Raw genomic sequence first — 20486 nt, 5'->3', positions numbered from 1 at the left:
ATAACAGGTTTTGGTAGTCAAAGGGGTAGGTAAAATACTTACTTGAGGTGGAGAAGTGGTTTGTGTCTGGCTGGCTGGTGACTTTGTCTAGTAATGGCTATCCAGGAAAGATTGTCACAGCCAGTACCTGGGTATGCTTGTGATGATAGAATATTCAATAACCATGACTGGTCTCTACTTGGCCAAAATACCTCATCAGTACCTATCAGACAGGCAGCACCACCATGTTCTGATTGTGGCTATGATAAAATTATATTCAGTTCAGACTTTGAAACAAAGTAACCTGAGAAATTAAACCTAGGTGTAAAACAGCCTAATAGTTTCAATAAAAGAGATTCAGCTATGCATAAAACCATGTGAAATCTTAAATTGAATGACGACAAATTGTTATTCACCCAGACATCCGATAACATTTAAAACGAATTACGCCGAATTCATCTCATAATGTCCGCTTAACTGCGCTTTGATATTATTTTTAAAACAAAATTAAACATTAAATAGACTGACCAATCAATTTTAATCTTGATCAAAAATCCGTTTGTACCACTTCATGGTGAAATTACTTTGTTTTCTTTTGTGTTACTTTTCAGCATGCCGTTAAGCATTGCCGCCCTGTTGCTGTTGGTGCCTTTTCAGTTCCTTTTGCCGCCAGAATCAAATCAAAGAATTACATTAGGTAAAATCCTTATTCTAGAGAGTCTCCAAGAAGAAGAAAAAAAAAAAACATCGAGATTATTTGGCCTACCTAACTGGCTTGAACAAATAGGGTTGTGGTAACGCATTCATTCTTGCACCTTCACGATCCGGTTTGACGGAGCTGGCGTGTTAAATATTAAGTTGGTATGCATCTGAATCGACAGTCACATCTCTGTTTTTCCGTTTTTCCTGCTTGACATTTTATCATCAAAGAGGCGACTGGTTCCTCTGTTGAAATGTAGGATTTCTATCTCAGAAGAAAGTAGTGGAACTAACCCATGCATTACTTCTCCAGATGGTGCATGCGTCCCATCGGCCATTTAGTTCCCACTTTCAGAAATTCTGCTTATGAAAAAAGCCTTCGAAAACACATTTGGTCCAGAGACTTTGATACTGACCTCACGCTATCCAGCAAAAGAAAAGAACAATGGGTGATTTACATTCATCGCATTTACAAAAGTTATAACCACTATAGGGAACTGATTGATTAAACTGACGAAGGTGTTTTGCATTCGCTGTTTTTATGACTCTTAAGTAAATATTCTGTCCTCCTCCTTGGACCGTTCCGGTAACCTAACTGGTTAGAGCGTCCGCCTCGGATGCGGAGGTGACGGGTTCGATCCCCGGCTGAGTCATACCAGAAATTTATAAAAATAATACTAACAACTGCCTCTCTAGATGCGCAGCATTAAAAGATTATTTAGGACTAGTCGGCCTGGTGTCAGGATAATGTGACTGGGTGGGACATGATGCTACGTGTCTGCTGCATGATGACCCAGTGCTAGATATCACCATAAACTACCACACTGCAGACGTCGTAGCGATATGGCTAAAATTGTTAAGATGTGTTAAACATCTAAATAACACACACACACGCGCGCGCGCGCATTCCTCGCCCTTGTCTGTTCTCCAGCACATTTATCAAACAAACACAAACGCACACACTGTACTCTTATTTTAGATATCATGTAATTATTTTAATCTCAAATTACAAGCTAAACAATTTCAAAACAAAGTGTAAAATTGGTCATGTTCTTGGTTTTAGCCGTTACCATATTTATTCGTCACCTGAAGACATTAATGATTGAGTGGAGACATTACTGACCTGCTTCATAATTAGGTTATGACAAGTTGATTTATTGAGTTATTGATTTAGTTAGTTAGTTAGTTAGTTAGTTAGTTAGTTAGTTAGTTAGTTAATTACTTAATTACTTAGTTACTTAGTTACTCGGTTAGTTATATTTCTTATTTATTTCAGGAGGTTTCCTAATGACAGTACATGTTGCGTTTTATTCAAAGGATACTAAGTGGGGTAGGTACTGATACAAGTACTGATACTAATGAATACTTGCCCAAAAATGTTCCGTCGATCCAGAGTTGACGAATATACCTACACATTTTCAATCATAACGTTGTACAAAATGTAACCATCTGCCGAATCAATATTTATAGCTGTTGTTTTTTTAAATTTGAGACAATTAAAGACGTCGGACAGAAAATAGTAAACGTGTTACTCGGTTAAAATGGATATGGTTCTGGGTTTGAATTAATCATAAGTTTATTTTGTGCATATTGAATTTAGTTATTTTTGAGACAACGTGATTCTCTCTAGGCACCGCGGTTAGGACAGGTTTTGTATTTACTTAAGCTTGAATGACTTCAGTATCCAATTCCAAATCAGATCGTTGGATCAAAGAATATGACCTTTATTTCCTAATTACTATATTAAGGAATCGTAAAACATCGGTCTAAAACCCACGCTGATTTTTATTTATTCGTTTGTCGAAGTTTTTTTTATATCAATCCCTGTAGTACTTAATTATTCTAAGGGTTTCCATCTGAGGATACGTGGGTAAAACAGTACATTTATATTTTCTTTGCTTTTCTCTACTAACAAAGCAATTCTATGAACTCTTGTTGCCGATAGAGCAGTTCTTTGAAAACTAGTTGCCCATAGAACAAATCCATTAAATATAGTTGTCGACGTCTCTAGAGCTAGCTGTTTCATTTCATAGAGGGGTGACATTCTTTCGGAACCATAATTTCTATCTTCTGACCGGCGGGGGTGGGGGCAAATATGCAAATATTCAGTTTTATATATAATGACAAAACCTAAACTATGTTTCAAAACTCCGATTCCAGTGCCAGAAGTATTTTGAAAGTGAAAAATTGGGGGGAGGGGGTAACAAAAAATAACTTGTATCTAAAATCGGTTTTCCTGGACAAATTTTTAGACCGAATCTTTATTTTTTCTTATTGTATTGGTACCATATAAGTGGAATTATTAATAATGCGGATTTCAAAGTGCCGAAATAAGGGAGTATATAACTATTACTGAAGCAGAGGATCTGAGCAAAACAGATCATCGCGAGTCAGAAAGGTTCTATAATGCTATCTCACCATACAATTGTTTGCAAGACATACACCCTCCCGCCAAAGATGTAACACACACAGACACACACTCTGAACTACTCCAATCACTAAAAGCATTCATATCGTGAACAGGTATAGCAAAAACGACGGTTTATAAAATATCCTAAAATTATTTTTATTTAAAATATCCGTACCATTTTTTCGCCAGCCATTATGCCTATATAATGTTTGCTATGGTTGTAAATGGTGCATCTTGCCAGTTATGTATCCTCTTGGCCACGTGTACTTATACTTGATTATACCTTAACAGCTGACTGAAATAAATCAATATTTATCAACAGGTGAATGTGCTTTGCCAAGCGTGAAATCCTATTAACAGCGGTTTTAACCTTTTTATTGCTATGGCGCTTCCGAATGAATTTTAAAGGTAATAAAATAAATTAACATGAAACTTGTTTCAGCAACTTTTGTCATAAACAAATTGTTTTACCTGAATAACGACTGAAGGAATAAAATGTCTTACCTTCTGTTAATCAAACCCAATCATAATTCGATCATAGATATCACGTTCGGACAAAATAGCCACAAGTGTGGCTAGAAAGACCGATATTCCTATTCAGTTTAAGACAGAACATCACGACATAAAGCAGATCTGAATGCATCACCTTAATATTGTAGTCTTATGTGATTAATAAAGTATCGGATCAGACTGGATTTGGTGTCCATTGTACCGCCGCCGACTCACAAAGGAAGCTTGAATTAAATTTTGTCGAAGATTGTGTGATTAAAAAAATAAAAGGTGATTTAATATCCGATACAATCACTAAACAGAATACTATTAGGACAGAAATTTATTAATGCTATGATATTCCCACTAATTAAAGACACATTACATTCGTTATGATTGAAACGTGCATTATTTAGCATAAGAAAAGCGAAATATGTATTCCATGGTTCTAATGAGTTCGCTTGTGCCCCTGACCACATTAACACTTTTGGTAGCAATAGTTGCTTTGCCAGGCGCTTCGCCTCAGCCCCCACAACCGGTGGCTCAGCGACACGTTCAAACTGGGACAAGTTATCCACAACGGTCACTACCAGTTCCAGATTTTTACTATTGTTAGTTGTCATCAGCAATCCATATCTCACATGCATTTTTTATGGTTAACCCCTGGCTGCGATGAATTGTGATGTCGTACCCAAAATACGGTAATAAACCTAGGGTATGTGCTATTTTTATATATGTTTATACATTTGCTAGATTTAAGTGATATTTGCTGATTATAGAGAAATATTTATCAATTTGAGCTATTATTCAATTTGTATGAGCAGACGTCATAATGTATAGGTTTTCCGCGACTTTATAACAGCATGAATAAGTTTCGTAAAATGGACAATGCAAAGTGTGAAATTAGAATTTCGTGATGCGCGGCCATGAGGTGATTAGAGATATTGTTGTTGTTATGAGGTTCTTAGAAACAGTGGAAAACACTTACTTCAAGCCACGCTCACTCATGTGTTTGATTCGCTCGTGTAACAGTATCATATTTGGGATTATTTCAAACGTATTCTTTCGCAAGCTAGGTAACCACTCGCAATCAACATTCCCTCTAAGCTGCGCGAGCGAGGCCGCTCAGCTGCTCAGACATCTCCGCGCATCGCAATCGACGAAGATCTAAAAATTATGCTCATGTCGCCGTAATGATTGCACAATGTAGCGAGCATCGAGCGCACATCTACCATTCGCTTAGAGGGAACGTTGCTTGCAGTGGATTTGTTTGCATCTGCGATGGTTACCTCTCCAGTGTTGTCTTTTACAAGGATTGGTCTTATTTGGTGCTTGAAGTCATTACGGGAGTTGGGGGCTGGTACCTGCTGTCCTGAGAGTGGTTTACCAGAGGAACCGATGTATTTGTAAATCTCTCCTTATGATACTTGAACAGGAGTTTTGGGTCCCGTCTCGTACCTCTTTACACTAAATAATCAACAGTTCTTCAGGATTTCATCGCTAAAGAAACGCAATACAATTTTTTTGTGCTTTGATTACACTAGATGTTTTCGGATTTGAGACGCAGTCTCTTTTTTTCTTTGCTTTTCAATTCCTGCTTAATAGAACGGTAGTCCTCTATTACATCGATGTAGTATTCAGTGTGCTCTTTCGGCAAATCATGCGACGGTTCTCTTTCGATTGGCGGCAGCTGGCTCTGATGACCACAAGAAATAACGTAGACTTCATAGAGCCAGCCGATGAATGTTTCGAGAACGCACAATGTGCACATCTCGTCCCAAACAATAACCTGCGGAATAAATATCTGCCCCGTGCACTCAGGGTCCCATTATGCTATTGGGCATCCATTCCAGCGAAAGAAAGTTTAAATGTCTCCGCTCAGATACATATGTCATGCATCCCGTTTGCTATCATGTGCGTGGTACCAAGAACTCGTAAATGTTTGTATCCGCTGAAAAGGTTTATCGCACGGGTGATTTGTCCATAGCTTCCGCCTCTCCTCAGATAAAAAAAAAAATCCTTTTCATAACCAGACAATCGCTCGCGCTTGGGGCCTCCGATAACTCCGCGGAGGATCTGGTGTCCTCCGGGTATTTTGGCTTGGGCATGGACGCAGCGTTATCGTTTTTCACGAAGAGATTTTACTGCATTGCACGCCACTGCCCTCGTTCACAATTGTCAAACTCTTCATGGCTCTTGTCGCTGCACTGGAGGACAGCGCATCCAAGACAGAAATGGTCGTCAAAGTAGTAAGTATCCACACGGTCTAACCAGTCAACTACTTTTGTGGATGACCAAATCGCTCTAAATACATTTTACACTCTCACATTCATATAAATCTGCCCTGAAAAGAAGCTGCCCGTCGAGACTTATAACCTATTTGAGCTGTTGCCATCAAGATGATTCCAAACTCCATCATGACCGAACTCAACGCATGCCCGCTGAGCATCCTTTAACATGGTTGTAGGCGTGAGCTTCCAGCCATTCAGACCTCTCGCTCCTCTGACTGCTGCAGACAATTCTCTGAAAATGTCTACTGCTAGTTCTTTGGCAGATTTAACGACTCTTTGTACTTGAGACACTCGCTAATGATCTGTTCATGCTTCTTTCTAGTTATGAAGCATAGCTCATCCTCCAGTACGAAATGCCCCACAAACTGTTTTCACTGCCTCCTCCAGCTACCAACACAGCCTCGGGTTCCCCTTCGTGGTTTCCCCACTAATCATCCAATTATCGCTATCACAAAACCCTGTTGTTCTTGATTGCATATATACATACATACATACATACATACATACATACATTCATACATACTTGAAGAGATAGTAGTTTCTGAAGATCTGCTCACAGTGCAAAATAAAAAAAAAACTTTAAAACAATGTTGTCGTGCAAATTCAATGTAGGCAGATATTTTAGTCCATACGTTGTGTCATTAAATAATGTAAATGATTTTCAAAGTAAATCTAGTAAGACTAGTATAGCGTTTCTATTTTGCGCCCGTTTCTGGCACTCTTCAACCAGACGATTTTCGCTTGGAATACCCGGAGGTTTGTTTGAAAATTATATGATACACGTTGTACCAAAATGCAGCGGCAAGGCATGAAATGTGCGTGGTCAAATGAAGACAGCTAATCGCAAACCATTATGTTCTCGTCACGTACGTATTTAGAATTTAATTAACTGATCTGGCGATTTTCATAACAATGATCGATTCCACTCGATTTCTGTCATGACTCGTCTGACAATATGTTAGCTTGATAAGGCCATCAATTTAAAGAGGGAGCTCTCTTCAGAAGATGTGCACTCTATGCAATAAAATAACAAAATATAGCCATTTAGTTGTTCTAAGGAAGGTCGAGATGTCAATACCCACCCCCACCAGTATATTGATAGGAGTGAAAGACAGTATATGCTCTGAATATCATTTTCTTTACGTGTCTCCAGTATATCCTAGCTTACGTGTAAACTTAACTAGAAAGGACGTCTGGAACAAAGTATCAATATACAAGTACATTCAGTTGTTAACTATATATATATATATATATATATATATATATATATATATATATATATATATATATATATATATCATTTATTTGGTTTGATTTTATTTTACTTCTTGTCTTGTCTTTATCTAATACTCTATATTTTGCTGTCTCCAGGTGACTGGTCTATGTGGTCCTTATGCCTGATAGTTTTGTCAATACTGCTTTCGATTCTGACCTGCCATATCTTCTTGAGACGACAAGAGAGAGGTAGAGTTTCAAGCTGCATCCGAAAGGTAACTTTTCATACTAATTAATATTTCAATAAAATGTGTTGTTTTGCGGTTTTTTTATTGAGCTATGAGAAAATTCTGTCGAATGTATTTGCAATGACTTAGGCTGTTCTTTCGCATGCAGTCAACTGGAGACTGTGTGGATTTGATATTAAAAATACGGTTAATCCACTGATATGTGTGGTTTTCTTTTTTATTTTATTTAATTTTTTTTTTCTTTCTTTTTTTTGGGGGGTGGGATCATCAAGGTAGTTATAACAATTGGAGTCATATTGACCAGTCCTAACCCTAACTACCGCTCAGGTGGCCTAGTGGTTAGAGCGTCCGCCTCGGAAGCGGAAGGTCGTGGGTTCTATCCCCGGCAGAGTCATATCAAAGACTTACAAAAATGGTACTAACAGTTGCCTCGCTAGGCGCTCGGCATTAAGAGGTTAGTGTTTGGTCTGGTCGGCCTGGTGTCAGGATAATGTGACTGGGTGGGACATCATGATGCCCCAGTGCTAGACATCACTATAAACTGCCACACTGCAGACATCGCAGCGATATGACTGAAAAATTGTTAAAGCTATGTTAAAACACCTAATCACACACACACACACACACACACACACTAACCATAACCTCTTATTGCTGTGCGCCAAGCGAGGGTACTGCTAGTACCAGTTTTAATAAGTCTTTTGTACAACTCGGCCGGGGCTCGAACCTGCGACCTTCCTCATCCAAGGTGGACGCTCTAACCACTTAAGCCACCGGATCGGTCCGACTACTGAAGTGATATTTCTAGATCTACGAGTTTTCTCCCCTGATCTGTACGTACAAGGTTTACAGTTTCCCAAGTTTCGTGGAGTCGGCCGTTTAGGTGACCTTGACTAAAAAAAAAAGGACGGTGTTTGTTCGGGCAAATAATAATTGGCCAAACTCCATTGTTAAGTAGTCATATAAATTAAATGGCAAAACTATGAAAAAGTGTGCAACATGTTATCGTAGTATTATCACGCACTCTCGTTTGTTTGTATCTCCCCTTCCGATTTTAATATCAAAAGACATTAAGGATACACACAAAATAAACATATCTTAGTTATTTCATTCATTGATTTACAGATTCTAACCTGACTGCCGCCAGGGAAACCAGACATTGTCAAATTGTTGGCGTTTCGAATCCAACGGGAGTTTCTTTAGTCACACCGTCGCCATATTTGCATGGGTCGCTGTATGTTTTCGAGCAACAGATGTAATGTAGTTCACTGTCTTTGATAATCTCAGTAATTCGGTAAATTATGGAGTTAGGTCTCTATGAACACATAAATACAAGAGTTTCTTTTTTCTATTTGTTCAATTTGTTTTTAAAATATTAAAATTAGAAATTGCAAATTTTGGACTCAGACGTCGCTGTTTTTTAATGAACTGTTCGAGAAACCAGAAAAGAAAAGTGATCAGTTTTGTTTGGTTGTTTACATCGAGAGATTCTTTATGCGTTGAGACTTAAATAAGGCGACAATGTTGGGGACCCCTTGGCACAGTCACATTAAAAATTATAAATCAGCGAATATTTTGATCAAGTTTTGGGCATTTGTTATAGCCATGATGATTTTTGTTTTTAATATCGGTATGGGGTACAAACAACGGGATGGTGAGCGAATAAGAGGCATACTTGCTAAAAGTCATCATGGTTTAATTTTTTAAACTTTAGTTCTGTTATTTTTATTTTCGGCGTTGGCAATTATTACTAATAAAACCATTTTTATTGTTGTCTCTGTCTTGTATCATAGTCACGTTTTATATAAAGCTATCTTAGAAATTGTACGATGATTTGCAGGCATGCCTCTCTGGACTAGGACAGCTTCTGGGCGTTCGTGACAATTCCCTAACCCATGCAATTCACCACAATTCCAGCTACATGTTAGGGGGCGCTCCGGGAGACACCAACTACAGTCTCGTGAATCTACTTCGCGGAGTTATCGAGGAGAAATATGAGCGGGAAAAAGATTCGCAAGAGTGGTATCGTCTGGCAATGGTCTCAGACCGACTTTGTTTCTCGACCTTCTTGATCCTTTCAGCCTTGACCTTGATGTTCAACATCAAATTGTAATTTTCACTGAATAGACAATAAAAGTTCAAAATTGTTCATTTCTTCTCCTTTTTGTTATCTTAAAGGAAAAGAAAAAAATCCTGTATATCCTGACCAATAAGATTTTTAGATATTTATATTTTGAAAACTGATCACAAAGTGTATTTTTGCAAATTGTGGAATTTTTGTCCTTTAATAGTCTTGAATGTAATGGTGCATATTGTGTTTTAAATAATGTATCTTTATACGGCATAAGTCTCCGTGACAATACCTTATTGTCTATACAAAAAAAGTTATATGCATCACTACAGCTAAATAAATAAATTAGACTTTTAAATTAAATTAAAATATTTAAATAAAATAGATACTTGAAACAATGACCACGTGATAAGAAACTGAGAAGAAATGTCAAAAGCCTCGAAATGCATTAGATACTTTGATAAACATTCTTAAGCTAAAATCGGAAGAAACAAGACAGCATGTTCAAATAAGAGAAATATAAATCGGTGAAAACTAACAAGTGTAAGAGACCCCATTGAAGTCCTAGATGAATCATATATCACTTTTGAATAATAAAGTCGATTTCGAGTATAATAATCGACAGAGTATTCGGGTTACGAAAGAAATATCACTATAATAATTCAGCTGGTGGTTACGAACAGATCTGCATTACGACTGCATTACGAGTTTTTCGTGCGCTCTGTAGAAGCTCAGTCGATCTCATGTCCATCAGATCTGTCTACACCTGTATCTGATGACACAATTTTCATCAAAATCCATAATCTTCAATAACCGGTAATTTACATTTGCACAATAGATTCTGAGATTACTAGAATAAAAAGAACAACGTTTTGTTCATACCCAGATTCAACTCAGTATGAGTATTTAATTTGTTTTAGTTCAATTACTGACGAATATATATTGTTATTCCGAATTACTGACGTCACTTACGGGATCTACGTACAATTTTGGGACTGGAGATCACGCCAGAGTCAACGCTCTTTAAAGGCGTATATATTTTAACGCCGCATGTAACGGACGGCGTTTACTGGTTACAGTGTTGCAAACCAGGATCCGTGGAAATGAGGATATTGCAAAGAGCAATAACCATAAATATTTATATACGTAAGTTGCTATTTTCTGCCACCTCGTTCCTTTAATCTCTGGTCTATTTGCTGTTTTTCTCTTCTTTTTTATTTCTTCTTATTTTTGGTTTGCTTGTTGTTGTTTTTGTTATACTTTGTTTCTTCTTTCTCACCTCTGCTCTAACCTATATCAATAGTTATAAAATTGGAGACATCATTGCTGAGAAAAAAGCTTAACAGACTCTAAATGACTGAGTTGAAATGAAATGCGCACTTGCTCGAGAACTTTTGATTGATAATTAATCATCAAGTGTGAAATTTTATCATTTATATGGAACCAGTCAACGAAATTAAAGCCGACAGACTCTGTCTGTTATGGCAGCAAAAAATGAAGACGTTTCCAAGGGGATTTGGTTTTGACATTTTCCGTCAACCATCATTATATCAAATATTATAGGCCAAGACCTGGTCTATATCAAATGGATATCTAACATCGTCATGCATTCATTCATCTTTGGTGCACCCTTTAGAAGATTTGTGTTAACATACGCAGATATCATAAATATATAAGAATGACGATGACATGACGGTACAATGGCAAATATAAAATGCAAATAAAAACACACAAACGCGACAAAAATTTATATGTTTATAAATAAGATCATGTATAAGTATACCGTTCCAACAGTACCCGATGAGTAACGCACTATCCCAGAAATTTGGCGACCGCTACACCTACCACTCATGGGGGAGAAAAGCGACGTGTCAAATCGTACCGGGCAAGCTGCCGTACAAGCTGCCGTACAAAGAACCACCTGGTGGACCAAACACCGTGATTAAATCATCCAAACTCATCTTAACTTATTATCTTAGCTAATCTCACGATGTTTGATATTTCCAACTGAATGTTTGAAAGTATTAATGGCCAAATTTACCTTATTGCAATGTCAAGTACATGCAAGAATAGGATGGAGAGCAAATTAAAGTGTCGGTAGCAAAGGGTACAAACTAATAAATAAAATTACGAATGATGAAAAGCCTATACGCGCATAAACATGGCGCTATTATGAGGGCGCATTCACGAACATTCATTAAACTGTGGTTACGATATGACATGCGTCTATATTAATCGGATTAGAGCTATAAATGCATTTTGAGAGACTCCTCTCCATAGAACACCACATCTTCACCAATTAAGAGGCCACATACTTCCTACAGGTCACAAACGTATCCAGCTGAGGTAGATACCGAATCTAAGCTCTTGTATCTTTTTCAGTGAATATCTTAAGTTTTCTTCCTGAATTATTGTTCAGAAGTAGAACTTCTTTATTGTTCTGTTGGCAGAATGACATGTTCACATAATAATCGGATTGGAAAACTGATACAGTAATACAGAAGATATTTCTCATCTCAAGTATTTAGCCAGTTATAGGAGCAGCCTTCATATGTACAGCATTCGCAAGACTTTTTGACAGCATGGATTATTTTCGTAAAATGGACCCTCCCTAACATCTTAACATAAGGAATCGTCGGGATATTTTATGTGTATGTATTTGGTAATCTGAGGAATAATTCCTTGAAGTGGTTGTTTGGTTCGTGTTTTGTATTGCGTGGTGTGGATCACTGATATTCGACTTAGTCGGGCTTAATGGTAAATCCTACAAATGTAAAATGTGAAAAAACACATGCAAGTGTGAAATTATTAAAGATTTATGAAGTGTGGTCATTAGGTGATTAAAGAAAACAAATTCTACTGTTTGTGCATTTAAGAACTTTTCAGTTAACAAAGACTGTTGTCTTGAGGTCCTTGGAAATAGGGGAACATAGACTGTCCTAGGGGAAACATAGACTGTCCGAGGGGAAACATGGACTGCCCTAGGGGAAACATAGACTGTCCGAGGGGAAACATGGACTGTCCGAGGGGAATCATAGACGGTCAGAGCCAGATTCAAGCAGAGTTGTTGGATTCGCTCGGGAGTGAGATCCCTTACTTGTAACAATATTTTGCCAAAGTGTTTCCTGGCGAACATGCGCCTTTAAGGTGGACATATTGCGTAATACTCATTCTTAAGGTGTCCGGCTCGAGCCTGAAATATTAGTCTTCCCTCTTTCTTATTTCATCACGCCAACTGATGTAGGCTTTAACAATGAGTGTATGTGGGTAGTGCTTAAAGTAGTCCAAAATAACTTCGATATTAAATCCACTTCAACAGGTACTTCGATAATCCGTAAATCTATGATACAAGACCTCAAAAGTAATTATAAAATTAATACATACCTCAACAGCTAATTGCCACAGAAAAGACTTAATACAAATACAGCATAATCGTATAAACGTCTTCTGCAATTTTGCCCCTACCTCATTTAAAACAAAAAAGGTAGAAAATCAGAGGAAGTTTCTGCCCAGAGAAGATTATATATATATATATATATATATATATATATATATATATATATATATATATATATATATATATATATATATATATATATATATATATATATATATATATATCTGTGTGTGTGTGTGTGTGTGTGTGTGTTGTATTATTGCTGGACCACGAGATGTAAAGATATCTCATTAAAAGGAAAAGAAGCTTGCCTACTTTCCTGTTACTATTAATGAAACATTCAGACAAAAATTAGTTTTACAAAGATACAGCGTAAATAATGTACATATATGTTATTTATACTACATACAATTTCAGTTACTTGCATTTCCAACGGAGTTAAGATTGACTACATTAAACTGTGTACTGATAGGGTGAGTAAACTCTTCACATCCCTGCTCTGAGCGTACGCCACAAAATATAGTTCTGTACCAATTGTAGCTATTCATAATCCTCTTTGCAAATTGATAAGTTGCCTTTTTTAGCTTCTTTTTTAATTCTCAGGGATTACATAAATAAGAGACAGTTATGATTTAAATATGAGAAATTATTTAAAATGATGAAGGTAGTACATTACAAACACTTCATGGTTAGCTTCTTGGACACAGCAGGCAAAGTCATTCACTCACCTGCAAATGTATTAAAAGGTCTAAGCAAATTCACGAACCGAAAGAGGAAATTCAAACATGGTTAATATGCTAACAATATTCGTATATCAAATTTATTCATACCAAAACTTTAGAGAAAAAAACGTTATTTTAACGTCCGTTTATAGATAGATAGGCAGCCAAACAGGCAAGTAGACGTACATACATACATACATACATACATACATACACACACACACACACACACACACACACACACACACACACAAACACACACACACACACACATACATACATATGAGAAAACGAATTTTCCCAAAATATTATTAAGTGTTTAGAGACAAAAACTGAAGTCCCATACCGTCCTTCTTATCGCAGAGTAAGATGGTTCCCCAAAAAGGGACACAAATATTCCTCAGTTGATCCAATGAGGGAAATATGTCCGCGAACTTGTTGAGGAAATGAATTTTCTTACACGAGGCACGTTGCTGCCAAGAGATTTAGACCACCACTTTTAGTGATGGAAATGTTGGCACAATCTTAGCTATTTCTGCTGATGGAATGGTCAGAATATCGCTTAATTGTGTCGATAATGGAACTTTGCCCCAACACTTATTGAGACATTAGATTGTCTGATATAAGTATCACGTCATTGCCAAGAAACTTTGACCCCCACTGCTGGTTCTAATTATGCGCAAAGATGGAATTATTAAATCATGTTATTGCCACGAGATGTGACACCCCCACCCCACCCCCGTTGATGACTATAATAAGAACATATATGGCAGAACTAAATCACGCTATTTACAAGAGATGTGATCTGATGATAGTGGTTCTAGTGTGCACAAATATGGCATATCTAAACCAGGCTATTGCCAAGAGATGTGAACTACCGTTACTGGTTCTAATATGCACATATATGGCATATTTAAGTTATGTTATTGAGATGTGAACCACCGTTGATTGTTCTAATATATACATATACAAGCATAATTAACGCTACTTCCTATAAGTAACATAAATATGGTAATTAGGTCTTGATTAAATATGCGAAAGTGGATCTTCCAAAATAACATAATCTTAGCAAATATTGGACAACATGGTGTGTATTATTAGGGCCCATGCTGATCTTCTTGACACTGTCATAGTTAATTCCATCGTTAATTTGTATTACATACGGATCATTGCCCCAACAGGTTTCCCAAAAAAAAAAAGAATTTCTTCACGTGAAAGATAAGATGATGTCAAGAGATGTGGACCCCCGCTTTCAACTATAATACGCATATGTCTGACATATTCAAAGTTACACACACACGCACGCACACACACACACATACATACACACACACACACACACACACACATATATATATATATATATATATATATATATATATATATATATATATATATATATATATATATATATATATATATATATATATATATATATATATATATATATATATATAGTTAGTTAGTTAGTTAGTTAGTTAGTTAGTTAGGTTGATAACAGTCTTTTATTCGAATACGTCATTTTCAAGAGCAGGTAATTTTATATCACATAATTCGAAATAAAGTCAAAAAACTTCGGTTGACTACTTGTATTAAATGACTTGATCTGCAATATAGATATGAAACAAAACCAGTTTTCATGACAGCTGAAAATGACATAATTACTACAACATGGCTGAATGGAAAAGTATGGTGCATACTTGTAGAGAGAAAAATATATGATGAATAATAAAAGAGCGAAAATTCAATTAGAATTATGGACTTATCTGTTAAGCAATGTAAGTACAGCCTGAAACAATGTCCTTTAAATACATGCGTGTTCACTTTGATAAGTATTCAAAATGCGATTGATATTTTTAAGGAAGTATGTATCATTTTTTTGAAATAATATAATTCTTTTAGGTCGATTGAGACTGACAGTTATATTTTAAATCCTTTACTTCAATGGCAAGTACTATAGCAAAAGTACATGTACTCTTCGTCATAAGAAGTAATTAATGTTAATTAATGACAAGGCCGATCGCTATGGTGAAATCAACAACTAAGCAGGTCTAGAATGACAAGCGAGTATGAATGGGGGTCACGTAAACGAAGCTTTGTTGTTGTTGTTGTTGTTGTGGGGTTTAACGCCATTTTTCAGCACGGTAGGCTATACATGGCGGCCAGTATTAATGGTGGAGGAAGAACCCGGAAAACCCCGGAAAGAACCACCGACCCACGAGAAGCTACTGGCAAGCTTTCTCACATGCCCACATTGGCTGAATCTTAGACTCGAACCGCCGCAGACAGAGGTGAGATGGCAGTGATCCGTAACGAAGAGCGCTTTAGACCACTCGGCCACTCGGGGCCCCCGTAAACGAAGCAAGTGATTAAAAGTGCAAATGTCCTTAAGAAGCTACCTCGCGCGCTGTAGCATTTGATTGGCTCAATAAGAGTTAAAGGTCAGACTAGGACTGTTTTTGTATGTTGACGACAAGGCTATTGTGAAATTGAATAATATGATTCAAACTAATCAAGAAATTATTCTGAATCAGATAGTGTTGATCTGAAATGCAAATGGACACTATATAATAACCATACGCACCATTTATTTTATTATTGTGCAGTTAAGCGAGTGTTTGTAGGAGTTATTGCGAGGGAAATAGTGATTTATAAATATACGTTCCTTAGATATAGTCGAATAGACAATCATTGATTTAACAGTCAATACTTTGGGATTATGTGATTATATTCAATGACTTGAATATTTTATTTAATTACGTCGGATATGTGAAATTTTCAATGACTTCAGTGATATTCTTCGTTCACGAGATAGCATTGAAGTAAAATTATTTGGATTAATAATTATGTTAAATTCAGTGGTTTTATATAGTAACACATACGTACTTTAGGGGCTTCGTTCGAAATACCTTGGAACATTTTCCGGATTAGTGACGAATTGATAGTACGGTTAGGATTATAAAGATTAAATATTAGGAATTCATACATTGCAAGTTAATTGTAATTTTTTTTCACTTTGGTTTTTTTATATTTTAATTTGATGAAATTTATATTTTGGAAACCTTTGATGTTTGTTTGGGTTCTACCTAATTTTGTAACTTAACTTTAAGCCCCTAGACGCAACAATTTTCATACGACAATCACTAGAGATGGATATAAAATAAATATTACAAAACCACATATTGGGAAATATAACTTCATCAAATTTGCAATAATAGCTATTAATTAAACAGTATTTGTTGCCATGAACTATATAGTAACAACGTACCTGTAATCTTGATATGAAAGCAAGGTTGTTTTCATCACAGCAACAGAGAATATCTTCACTATGATATGGCTGAATAGCAAATGCGCAAAACGAAAGTTTTCCCTCGTCCACCTGCACATCAAAGGGTTAGAGTTCAGGAATTTGACACTTGTTATGCACAGGGTGGCTCACATCAACTGTTGGAAGAAAATACAATTTCTACTTATAGTTTTTAGTAGGAAAAATTAATACCTTTAACTAATACCTGTGTCGTTTATACATATATATATATATATATATATATATATATATATATATATATATATATATATATATATATATATATATATATATATAACAAATTTCATATTAAAACCATATGAAACGATTAGTTTGTGAAAGATTTGTGTGAATATGATTGTATGGAGTTTATTATGGGAATAATTAAAACTTCAAAACGGTACTTTGTGATATTTACAAAGTATTAGAAGACAGCATTTGATGAAGTCCCATATCGATCCTTTTGGTGCAGTAAGAGTTAGTTCAGCTAAGGGTAGGGTAAAAATATATATTCCTACTTCTACTCTAATAGATGAACACCATGATATGTTAAAGAGACTAAGATACAGGATCAGTGCAGAGCCTGATGACACAACCCAAATATCCTCCAGAATCTCATAGTGTACAAAGTCAGCAGCACGGATTCCGAAGGATAATGAGATCAAAACAATAGACAGAAATAAAGGGTTTTAAAAAAGGTCAGAGAACCTAGACTAAAATTGATGAATGCCAAGGAAAAATTCAAAGTGGGGAAACTTCCACCTGCATTAAAGCTATAGCCCCGTGGTCTGTCATTAAGGGATAACCTTTAGCAGTGTTTCTTCGGGATATCCCTTTCATCTTCCAATAATGGATAAATCCTTGCACTATGTGCTTTCTTCTTGTCTTGTACGTAATCTGTTTAATGCCTAGAACACAGAATCCATAATATATGAGGTTGACATGTATTAAAACCAGAGTGGCGATTTAAAAATCACGATAATAAAAGAAACGGACTTAGTGAAATAAATTGTACTGCACGAACTGTTGGAAAATGTTGGAAGCGATTAGCTGGATATTTAACGAAGTTGTTGTCATTGGTGTGAGCTTAACGCCATTTTTCAGCACATCTACAACAAAAATAATCAAAAAGAGGTTATACAAATGTAGTCCCCTTCTCATCATTTTCCATAGAATAAAAATAATTAATCCAGCCTGTAAAATCCGATTAAAATACGACTGTCAGATGAAAAAGAAGCTATTAAATCTTGCAGTATTGGTTTGTGTAAAAGTTGTCTGACTCAATTGTAATTAATCAAACACAGATGATAGAGAGAAAAGAGGAACGTATGCAATTATTACGTATCTCTATGGCTGAAAGATATATATCGCAAACACGTCAGCATCTTGATGAGGCTTCAAATTAAGTGACGATACTGAAACATTCAAACTCATATGATTGAACCGTTGCAACTTTGTGCACACAACTCCATGACAAATACTTTCTTTGCGGTGCCCATTGGTAACAGTCCCCTTTTTGCCTTTATTATTATGCATCTCGGGGTTATAAAACTATCAATTTTGTTTACAGTCCTGGCTTCATTATTGTTCTTTATATAGTAAACGGTAACGTCCTTGAGTTTATCGGAAGCACTGTAACATCTAAAGACAAGAATCTATTCATTGCAATGAATTGGATAGTTAAGAATTTATGTTGATAGTAAGAATATATTGATAGAGACCGCCACGTAGTGTGCTTGTAGCGTTCTTCATAGAGAACATCCTTTGTAATATATATTTAGTTGGAAACGGCGTGTTCGTGACCACTGACTTGGAGCAAAACAGCTATTTCTGATGTTTCTTGTGTCTCTTTCTTTTTCAATTTATTCTCATCTTCTAAAATAATTGTTTCAGTTCCTCCATATCTATGTTGCTGTTTTGCTTATTTTCTTGCTGACTGCAGTTAGTGTACTTCAGTATCAACACATAATGGTGGACCAATCTTAATTCCGTAACGGACTCGTGAAAACCATCTTGTATGCTACCACCGTATGCATAGCTTTAAATGTAGCATGGCAGATTGTGTTGCTTATGCTTTGTCTGCTTGGAAAATGTGTGCTTTTGGTATTAACTAAACATGTTGATAATAAATTTTACTTGAAAATTAGGATGGGCAGAGACATTTAAAATTTCAAGAGTCGTCACTTTGGCAAACATCAAAACGAGTCCATGCATAATACTACAGGCTAAACAAATTTTAACGAGAATAGGTTTTAAGATACGTTCCACTCTGAAAACAAAACGGCCTAGTGAGAGATCCTTCATGAAGGCAATCCTGTGTATCCTTCTCCAGAAAATAATAGTATGTCAACTCATGAATCTAAATAATTAAATAGATACCCATTCCACTGGACATGGTCCCAGCACTATCAAGTGACCACATCGTCGGAAAGAGGCGACGACCCACGAACGTGTGTACCATTATGAGTACAACAACAATTAACCAGCTTCCCGTCACTTTCTAAATATGAAGTCAAAGTCTAGAGCTGCGTTGATGATTAGAAAGCATTCTGCTCATTTTTATGACTGTGCCGAGGATCGAACGAAACTAAAAAAGACCCGGCCTTTTCTTGCAACGAGTCTCATGGCTCAGTCCCGTATAATTCATATAGTCCTGTCTGCAAGCAAGAAACATTTATACAAAGATTTGGTTATTAAAATTCATATGGCAACTCACGTCAGCAAAGTATGTGGTCTGCACGACTGTAGATAAAAACTGAGACAAATCCAACTCAAATCGTAGTACAACTGCCCAGGAGATCATTGATCGCCAATAACCACGCAAGATCATTTCACTAGGAAAGGTAATGTCGTTGCAGAGATCCAGACCGCCAAATTTTAACTGAGGTAGTTGATGTCATTCAAAGATATGAGTGGTGCAAACAACAAAACAATGAAATCTACTGCAAGGGTGTTGCTGCTTTTAATTATAGCAATCAAAGTGATAAACAAATCCAATGTCAAACAAGAGAATGCGCCCTTCAAACAAAAAAAGACTATAAGAAGTTATAAACCGATTCTAAATATTAATGCAAAATGTGCGTTGTCAGTTTCAAAATGGCTGGCCACAAAAATAGATAAGTCTGGGAAAGATTGCCGCATATGGCAGTCTATTAATAATTTCTTTAAATAATGCCCTCTGCATCAGAATATCAAGCGTGAACAAGTGGAACTGGCAGACAGGGTAAACGCTCAAAAGCGACAAGAGGAGCAGGAAACGATCGCCTATCAATTTTGTAGTCTAGAAAGTGAACTGTCTAAATACGGTTTGCTGAAAGAGCAGATGTCTTTAAAACATATAGGGCACGTTGGCAAGATCAAGTAAAGACGAGGCAATGGCTTATATACCGACGCAATTATAAGACAGAAGTATATAAACTTTTTAGTTGCTACTGGATACACTGCTACAGCTGTCTCATAAACCGCGTATGATAAGGTAGGTTTAAGACCAAATCTGTATATTAAGACAATGAATATTTTGCGTGTTGACGGCATGGATCTGGAAACCTATGGGTATGCAGATACAGGTATTATCTTTCAAACGAAATTATCGCTCCTGATGAAATATTGGGGAAGAACTTCCTTCTTCAGGCTGTTTGGACTCAAAATACCAATGAAA

General features: G+C 36.4%; 1 protein-coding gene across 1 annotated transcript; it reads left to right on the top strand.

Annotated features, from left to right (window-relative positions):
• The first annotated feature begins 563 nt into the window (after positions 1-563).
• On the top strand, positions 564-9478 carry LOC149785088 (uncharacterized). The gene is made up of 4 exons (XM_089978835.1): positions 564-676; positions 1955-2008; positions 7240-7358; positions 9172-9478. Exons 1-4 carry the CDS (start codon positions 592-594, stop codon positions 9442-9444), a joined length of 531 nt encoding a protein of 176 aa, XP_089834961.1. The 5' UTR covers positions 564-591; the 3' UTR covers positions 9445-9478.
• Positions 9479-20486: the final 11008 nt, after the last annotated feature.

Source organism: Sinohyriopsis cumingii, chromosome 13, assembly GCF_028554795.1.
Source record: "Sinohyriopsis cumingii isolate HCF-2022 chromosome 13, ASM2855479v2, whole genome shotgun sequence".
NCBI classification, from domain to species: Eukaryota; Metazoa; Mollusca; class Bivalvia; order Unionida; family Unionidae; genus Sinohyriopsis; species Sinohyriopsis cumingii.
Note: the sequence above shows the minus strand (reverse complement) of the source record. Positions and strands in the feature narration are given on the sequence as shown.